Below are 9418 nucleotides of genomic sequence, written 5' to 3'. Positions count from 1 at the left end.
TCCCCACCTACACTCACCTTTACTGGTTCCATCCCCGCCTCTTTGACCTGTCTGTTTCCTCTCCACCTATCTTCTCCTCTATCCATCTTCTATCCGCCTCCCCCTCTCTCCCTATTTATTTCAGAACCCCCTTCCCCTCCCCCATTTCTGATGAAGGGTCTAGGCCCGAAACGTCAGCCTTCCTGCTCCTACGATGCTGCTTGGCCTGCTGTGTTCATCCAGCTCTGCACCTTGGTGACAGGATACTGGCCTCTGTGTAGTTATTTCGGCAGAAGTCAAGATTATGATAGAACTATCTTGACTTGTCTGGATGAGTTCAGCTCCAACAACACTCAAGAAACTGACACCAACCGAAACAACACATTCTACTTACTTGGCATCCCACTGGCACACTTAAAGATTCATTAACTCCACTACTGATCAACAGTGGTAATAGTGTGTATTATACAGAGTGCAGTGCAGTAACTGACACAGGCTCCTTTGACAGCACCTTCCAACTCCTACCACATTGGAAGGAAACATACAGCAGATACGTGCTTCGAAACCACACACTATCCTGACTTGGAGCTATATTGGAATTTCTTTGCTGTTGCCAAATCAAAATCCGGCAGCACTGATCCCAGCAGCACTGCGGGTGTAGCAGCGGGACTGTATCGATAAAAGAATATGGCTCACCACTACCTTCTCAAAGGCAAGCAGTGATGGGCAGCAAATGTTGGCATTGCCATTGGTGCCCACATTCCAAGAAGGAATTAAAAAACATTTTCTTTGATGGTTGACAATTTTTCTTTCAATTTTTGCAAAATAAGCATTATTGTAATCTAGCTAACTATATGTGTTTAATTATACTAAACTTTGAGTGACCTCTCTTCAAGTAATCACTAATTGATTAATTTGGTATTTTCACAGGATTCTAGTGCAGCTGTTAGGCCCATGTGCTCACACCCGGCTTATTGACAGTACTGAAATGGCCACTAGAAGTTCATCTATGAGCCAGTTTTAGAGTCCAACAGATGTGAAACTGTATAAAGTAAAATGTATAAATAAACAATTGGCAGATAGTCCCACTTATTTTTATTTTCAGCTCTTATTGCCGAATGTGAGGCTTCAGATTGTAATATGTTGCAGCTGTGGTGAGATGCACTTAATTTAGTAGAAAGTAGATAATTACAGTAGAGATAGCAAGAACTGCAGATACTGGAGTGAGAGACAACACAGTATGGAGCTGGAGGAACACAGCAGGCCAGGCAGCATCAGAGGAGCAGGAAAGTTGACGTTTCAGGTTGGGACCCTTCTTCTGAAATGGGGAGGGGGAAGGAGCTCAGAAATAAAAAGAGAGGGGAGGGGTGGGGCTGGGGAAGGTAGGTGGGATGGTGATAGGTGAGTGCAGGTAGGGAGTGGTGGGGATTGGTCAGTGGAATGGGTGGGGCAGATAGGTGGGAGAGAAGAGGGACAGGCTGTGTCAGGTCAAGGAGGCAGCGATGAGAGGGAGGGTTGGACATGGGATGAGGCCAGGGGTGGGGAGATTTTAAAACTGGTGAATTTCATGTTGAGGCCATCGGGCTATAGGCTCCTGAGGCAGAATATGAGGTGTTGCTCCTCCAGTTTGTGGGTTATGTTGGAAGGTGTTAGCATATTTTTAAGTTGGAGTACAATATTATATTTTGGAAACGCACACAATTGCATGTTCTGTTAGAATACTTCAGAACTTTCTAAAAGGTAGATTTGTTTTAGACTGAACTGGTGACTACCCAGATTAATTTCTTGGTCCCCAGGTTAGCTGTTGTAAGTCAATTGTACAATGTCCCCTGAGGTTCAAATTTGTCATAAGCACCCTTTCTCAAGAAAAACTCAGCTTTGACATGCCTGTCTTTGCAAGCTCTTGCCTCATCTCAAACCTCTTTTTTTCCCTTCAAATACCTTGTTCAGCTCTGTTCTAATCTCTCTAAATGGGTATCCACTCTGTCACAGCATTGAAACAGCTGTAAGCAGAGCCACAAAGCAAAGTCATGTCCTCTGTGACTGGGATGCATTATCCATTCTTGACTTCTGCAAACTCTGATATGGTCAACTAAGTCACTCGCCCCTAGTGCCTCTTCTCTTTGTTGTCCTAGTCAATGGGATTACACTTGTAATTATCTGTCGGAATCAAGTCTATCTCCAGCAATGATTTTTCTTTCAATTTTAGTTTTGGAGTCCCCGACGCTCTGTTCTTTGGACCTGTCTGTTCCTCTTCTATTCCGTGCAGTCCGACAGACTTATCACAGACTTATGACCAAGTTCCACGTGTATGCTTACGACACCAAGTTCTATCTCTTAGTTATCTTTCTCTAAATTACTGCAGAAGCTGAAAATTTGAAAGAAAAACAAAAAAAAAATGCTTGAAATATTCAGCAGGTCTGGCAGCCTCTGCAGAGAGTTCAGGTGCTGAGTATTTCACCATTTTCTCTTTCTTAAACCCATGTTGTCAGACTTGTCTGTCATTTAAACTTAAAGTCATAGAAATGTACAGCACAGAAACGTACCCTTCGGTCCAACTTGTCCATGCCAACCAGATATCCTAAATAAATCTAGTCCCATTTGCCAGCATTTGGCCCCTATTCCTCAGAACCCTTCTGATTCTTATACCTATCTTGATGCCTTTTAAATGTTGTAATTATACCAGCCCCTGCCACTTCCTCTGGTAGCTCACTCCATACATGCACCATGAAAAAGTTGCCCCTTAGGTCTCTTTTAAATCTTTCCCCTCCCACCATAAACCTATGCCCTCTAGTTTTGGACTCCCCACCCCAGGGAAAAAGACCTTGCCTATTTACCCTATCCATGCCCCTCACAGTTTTATACACCTCTATATGTTCACCCCTCGACCTCAGACACTCCAGGGAAAGTAGCCCCAGTCTATTCAGCCTCTCTCTATAGCTCAAACCCTCCAAACCTGGCAAGATCCTTGTAAATCTTTTCTGAACCCTTTTGAGTTTCACGACTTCCTTCCTATAGCAGGGAGACCAGAATTGCACGCAGTATTGCAATTGTGGCCTACCCAATGTCCTGTACAGCCACAACATGACCTCCTAACTCCTATACACCATGCACTAACCCATAAAAGCAAGCATACCAAACGCCACCTTCACTATCTTATCTACCTGCAACTCCACTTTCAAGGACAAGGTTCACACCTTCAGGCTAGAATTTCCCAGTGGTTACCAGCTGAGAATTCGTGGTCGTGAGCTGTGAGGCAGTAGCGCCTGACCCTTTCCCCTTGCTTTAGTAGGTTTTCCCTTTTCCCTTCCACAGTTCACCTCGGGGTTGTGACAGTTTTCAAACATCCGAATCACAGTGGAAAAATGTTTGGTCAAGCACTGCCTTGGCCCTTGTTCCTTTCATCTCGCTGACTGTGTCACTCTCAACCTGATTGCTCACAACTTCCTGTTCGACCACCCTATATGATCATCACAAAGGTTCCCTAGTTCTCTTTCTGAATCCATGCCTGCCTCTGTCCCTTACCTTACCTAATGTTGAAACCAAAATCCTGGTTCTTGGGGAGGAGGAGGAAGGTAAGAAAGAAAATTGTTTCAGAGATAGTAGGAACTGCTGATGCTGGAGAATCTGAGCTAACAAGGTGTAGAGCTGGATGAACACAGCAGGCCAAGCGGCATCAGAGGAGCAGGAAGGCTGACGTTTTGGGCCTAGACCCTTCTTCAGAAATGGGCTGAATCTAAGAAAGAAAATTGCCGTGAATTGACTTTATACTATCTGGTTTGTATTTCAGTTAAACAGATGATGGTGATTGATAGAATCGAGTGAAGTCATAAGTGTTTTCCCTCTTGAATTTCTATGGCTATATCCCTTGAGATGTTTGAATAAACAGAAAAGCCAGTGTAAGCAAATGGTAGACATTTTGAAAGTTTCTTATTGTGCATTGTTTTCTGGGTCAGCACCTTCTAAAATGTGAACTTGACCTTTTATTTGTGTTTGTCTAACAGTTTGCTGAATTGTGTCCAAATATTTGAGAAATGACAGCTGGTATATGCAGCAGTTATTGGCTGGCCTATGTATATATGTAAGCACACACACACACAAATATATACCAACACATTTGCACACATATAACAACAGATACAAACACATGTAAACATAGGCAGACTTGGCCATGGTGCTTGAGTCTTTACAGACTTGACTAAATGGAATAAAGTCAGCAAAAAAGAGGACAAGCAGTTTTGGGAAGTAATGAACAATCCCGGTCTCATTGTAAATTTTTGTTTTATTGCAAATGCTTAACGTTACGTATATCTGGAAGTACTCCTGCTAACAATTTGTTGTAAATGCTTTTTTTTAAAAGTGAAAAGTCAGCGTTCCAATTTGTTACGCATTACTGAAAAAATTAATTTGTCGTAAGTGATTGAGTACCTACCTGATTGTTACAGCTGTCCAATTGCAAACTTATCCTGAAAGTAATGGAATCCCTTATGCATTTAGTTCAGAGAGATTTAGGGAGCTTGGCCATGTATGTTATTACTGGAAGTTTATTATTTCTAAGATTACTTTTATGTTTATGAGAATTTTAATTGAACTATGTATATAGATTAAGCATGTATTTGAGGCAGTCACTGTTTGCAAGTCAGCTTTCCAATGGTAAATTGTTTTAAGCCACATCACAGCTACACAATATAGTTCAGTACCTTAAGCACAGGGACCTCCAATATTGATACCTTAACAATGTTGCCTTTTTAAGTTTATGGCTAAGAAGGTAGTAGATCTGTTATTTAAAAATGCTAAATGAACAGTTCTCAGAGATGTAACTGAAATGAATTTCAGGCAATTTTTCTTAGTTCAGAAATTTTTCTGTAAATTGACAGTAATCGGGAGGATCTATGCATTTTTGTTTATATGTAGGAGCTGGGAACTCATTTGCAATGATGTGATTGGGATTTTTGTTTCAGTAGGATGTGTGCGAACAGTGAGACAGAGAGTGAGGCTGGAGATCTTCTTGACCAACAGTTTGAAGAGATGAACAATAAACTGACTTCCATCACTGATCCAACAGGATTCCTTAGGATGGTCAGCAGGAACAATCTCTTTAACAGGTAGGGATCATTTTCAACGGCAAGGCCTTATACTGAGAATATACTGCAATTAAATGTGTTACATAGTTCATTAAAGAGTAATTATCCAAATTAAACCACTTCAGCAGATATAAGATCATATCCATCCTGACAAAATACATTATCATATACCACATTATAGAGAGAAAATATTATGTATTATCAGAAATAAGCTCACTGAAGCATGACTTTCCAGCGAACCACCACTATCGAGTATAAATGTTTGTTACTAACATTGCCATTCCAGCTTTGGTATTATTTTGATTATCGTACTGAGAAAATAAACTGTAAGATCATGTTCTGTGTGAGAACATCACATTTAGGATTTGACAGGTGGAATAGCTAATCGGAGAACCTGATCAACAAGGCAATTTTATACTTACCTGGCAGGGGAGAGACCTGGTCATGAAGGTGGTTCTCCCAGAATGAGGTTATCCCATTGCACGTGAGGTGTGTTGATGCCTACAATTTCCCTAAATAGAACATTACAGCGCAGTACAGGCCCTTCGGCCCTCGATGTTGCGCCGACCTGTGAAACCAATCTGAAGCCCATCTAACCTAAACTATTCCATTATCATCCATATGTTTATCCAATGATCCGTATGTTTATCCGATGATAAATGAGATACTTGACTGCAAAATTTGTGGTAGTGCTCTGAGGTTCTTTTGGTGCAGTGGTAGTGTCCCTACCTCTGGGCCAGGCAACCCAGGTTCAAGTCCCACCTGTTCCAGAGGTATGTCATAATATCTCCGAACAGGTTGACTAGAAAATATCCATACCTACCTCCTTGAGCCATCTAGCGGGACCCTCTTGTGTTGCAATGATAGTGTCCACACCCCTGCACCAGGAAGCTGGGTTCATGTCCCACCTGATCCAAAGGTATGTAATAGAATCTCTGAACAGGTCAATTAGAAAAATAGGTTAGTAATAAAAGAAAATTACAAGACAATGCATTCATTGAATCAGAGTTTCTGGATGTCTCTTATCACTTTATGTCAAAGCCACATTGCATTGTGAAGTTAACCATAGAATCATAGAAATGATACAGCACAGAAGGGGGCTGTTTGGCCCATCTTGTCCATGCTGACCCAAAGACACCCGGATGCACTTTCCAATCCCATTTTCCTGCATGCAACCCCTAGCCTTGCAGCATACAACACTTAAGGTGCAGATTCAGGAACTTATTAAGAGTTTAGAGTCTCCGCCTTCACCACCAAATCAGGCAGTGAATTCCAGATACCCACCACCCTCTATGTAAAGAACATTTCCTCACATTCCCTCTAATCCTTCTGCCACTTAGCTTGAATCTATGACATCTGGTTTTTGAACTCTCTGCCAAGGGAAACCGGTTCCTCCTTGCTACTCCGTCTCTACACCTCACAATTTTGTATACCTCAATCATGTCACCCCTCAGCCTTCTCTGTTCCAAGGAAAACAACCCCAAGCTCTCCTTGTAGCTACAATTCTCCAGCTCTGGCAACATTCAAGTAAATTCTCTGTACACTCTTTCTGGAGTAATTGTGTCCTTCGTATAATGTGATGACAAGAACTGAACACAATGCTCCAGTTGTGACTTCATCATTATATAGTACTTTTGTCTTGTATCCCTCTCCCAATGAAGGAGAACATTCCAAATGCCTTCTTTACAACCTTATCTACCTGTACTGCTACCTTTAGGGATCTGTGCACTTGACATCAAGATCTCTCACTTCGTCTACCCCCCTCGTTATGTTCCCTTTTGTTGTCATAGAGTAATAGAGTAATACAGCATGGAAACAGGCCCTTTGGCCCAAACTGGTCCATGCTGACCATTCCCACTCAGCTAGTTCCAATTGCCTGCATTTGATCCATATCCCTCTAAACCCTTCCCATCCATGCACCTATCCAAATGTTTTTTTTTAAATGTTGCTATTGCACCTGCCTCAACCATTTTCTCTGTTGTGTTCAGTGAAAGCTCTAAAATTTTGACCCATTCCTCTATCAACCACCTTCTTCACTAGTTCACTCCATTAGTATTACTCGCCCACTTAAGAGGAGTGCTACTCAGCATTGCTTCTGGTCTTTTGGAGTTTTCTTCTTAATGATCCATCTGCTTTTTTGTTATTCATCTTTGTGATAGAGGTTTAACTTTCAAAGCCAAGTAGTGAAGGAATTCTCACAATGTTGTTCAATGTGGGTTTGCAGGATTATGACTCAGCAGACATGACAGAAAGCTGTTCAGGTTGAAGTCATTATGGTCAGTGAGTTTGAGGGGAACTTAAGATTCCTCTGTACCTGCTGCTCTTGACCTAGATGACAGCTGCAGAAACTTTTACCACTGCTGTATTGGGTCCCACAGTGAGTATGTACTGCAGCCATGATTTGTTAGTAGTAGTGAGGTATTTAGGGTAGTGGGTAATGGTGTTGATTTCTCAGAGCTTATGGCTCTAAAGAACAGCTGCACTGCCAAGCAGGTGTTAACTGCTGCATGTACTACACCCACCCAAGGCCTAGAATCACTGTTAGTTTGCCTGCCACAGGTGAACGATAGCAAAGTGGTGTCACAGAGAGTGGACAATTGATAAGGAATGGGCTGCAGTAAGGGTAGCCATCAGTGTGCATCCCATGTTCCCATGCCAGGTCCCTAAATCAGGCACTAAGTATTTTTGAATTAGATTTTGCGTTCCCACCTAACCCTCTGAAGCCCATAGGAAAGCTTGCCAAGGGATTACTTGTTATGCTTCTCTCATGGTGAGTTCACCACCTGCTGCTGGGTGAATACATGTGCTGGTAAGACGAGGCTCTCGTGGGCATTAATTACATGCTTAAGGGCCTCAATTTCCAGTGGTACAGGGCATCCATCTCTGAGCATATTTGGGGTGGCGGCGGAAGGAGACTAGGTAGTACCTACTACCCTCCCTCCCAATTAAGTGCCCTGTGCCCCTCAACTACCACTAAACTTACCATGGCAGAAGTCATTGGATTCCGTTTAACAGAGTGTATCATGTATCATTCTTGCAGAATGTAAATGGGTGAGATTGGTAGGAAGCAAGAAGATTAAGTAAAACAGGACGCTACCTTTGCTGGACTGGCACCATCTCTCTTTAGCTGGTGCCTTCCAGAGATTTGCAGGACAATATCATGTTGATTGGGAAGACTGCCAGCAACTCTTGTTTCCTTCTTATTTGAAAGCAACAGCGAACGTATTGCTAGAATTTGGAACACGAGAGTGCTGCCCGTGTCCAGTCTATTTCCCGCCTTGAGTGGACGCATGACAAAGCACTAGATAAGGAATTTCAAATGCCAGTTTACGTGTGACCATAGCATGCAGTAACAGAATAATGTTTACTTTGCAACGAATGGATTAGTGTGAAAGGTGTGAAATTTCCTTTCTATACCTATCATGCCCTTTTGCACCAGGTTGCTCATAGCGTGTTTGTAGCATGCATGATATGACCATTCACTGAAAAAAGTGTTAGAGAACAAAAGCAACAATGAGGAATTCACTGTTGGACCATCAGTGTAGCAAGGAAGAATGGGATTCTGGATAGTAACCCAAGACTTTCAAAAAACAATATTAAATCCTATCTCTTAACCTTGCAATTTGTCAATCCAAGCAAGCTTTGCCAACTTACTTTCTTAAACAGTTTTCTGTGTATTTTCTGATGGGATTCTGCTCTATTTGAGTTAGTTGATGTGGCACAGTAATGGAACATGTATTGAATTTATTTAATCCACTGTAAATTCTGTGCATGTTGCAAACTTGATTCACCTTGTGTTTGTTATTTGTTTTCAACATATGGCATCCAGCTAGTACAAAAGGATTAAGTGAGCTCCAGGTTTTCATTGGCCACCTGCCAAGATTCCAATGACTCTGGACCTCTACATTTATTCTAATATTCTGCATCTGAATTAATGAAGTCCACTAATTCCTTGGTTTTGCTTGCTAGCTCAAGCACCGACTTCCACTTGTGCAATGATACTTGTGAGCTCAGATGTGAAATTGTGTTGAGAGAATATCATGAAATTTGTGATAAGACCAGGTATGGTACAATACACAGAATTGGAAATAACTTTGTGACACAGGTCAGTAAGAAGTTGGGGGTGCAGTAGTTGGTGGGATAGGGTAGGAATAAAGGGTTTACGTTTTGATTAGCCAGATGTGACAAGCAGAGTTCCTCCGGGATCTGAACTGGGGCCTTTGCTTTTCATCACACACATTAATGTCTTGGATGAAAAAAATGAGAACTGTTTATCTATTTTTGTAGCTTACGCAAAGGACGCACTGTAAATTATGTAAATTGGAACAAAAAACTGCAAAGGAATTTTAAAGACT

The 9418-nt window shown here is 41.9% G+C and overlaps 1 protein-coding gene and 1 pseudogene across 1 annotated transcript in view; both read left to right on the top strand.

Moving 5' to 3' along the window:
• The window catches only part of LOC109918406 (tetratricopeptide repeat protein 28-like), a 153607-nt gene that overhangs the window by 44942 nt on the left and 99247 nt on the right, over positions 1-9418 (top strand). Inside the window, exon 2 of the mRNA XM_048611636.1 lies at positions 4941-5084. Coding sequence (XP_048467593.1) covers positions 4941-5084 — 144 coding nt within the window. The remainder of the gene's footprint in view (positions 1-4940; positions 5085-9418) is intronic.
• LOC125486016 lies at positions 5478-5601 on the top strand (annotated as a pseudogene).

Source organism: Rhincodon typus, chromosome 24 (genome assembly GCF_021869965.1).
Source record: "Rhincodon typus isolate 14 chromosome 24, sRhiTyp1.1, whole genome shotgun sequence".
NCBI lineage: Eukaryota > Metazoa > Chordata > Chondrichthyes > Orectolobiformes > Rhincodontidae > Rhincodon > Rhincodon typus.
Note: the sequence above shows the minus strand (reverse complement) of the source record. Positions and strands in the feature narration are given on the sequence as shown.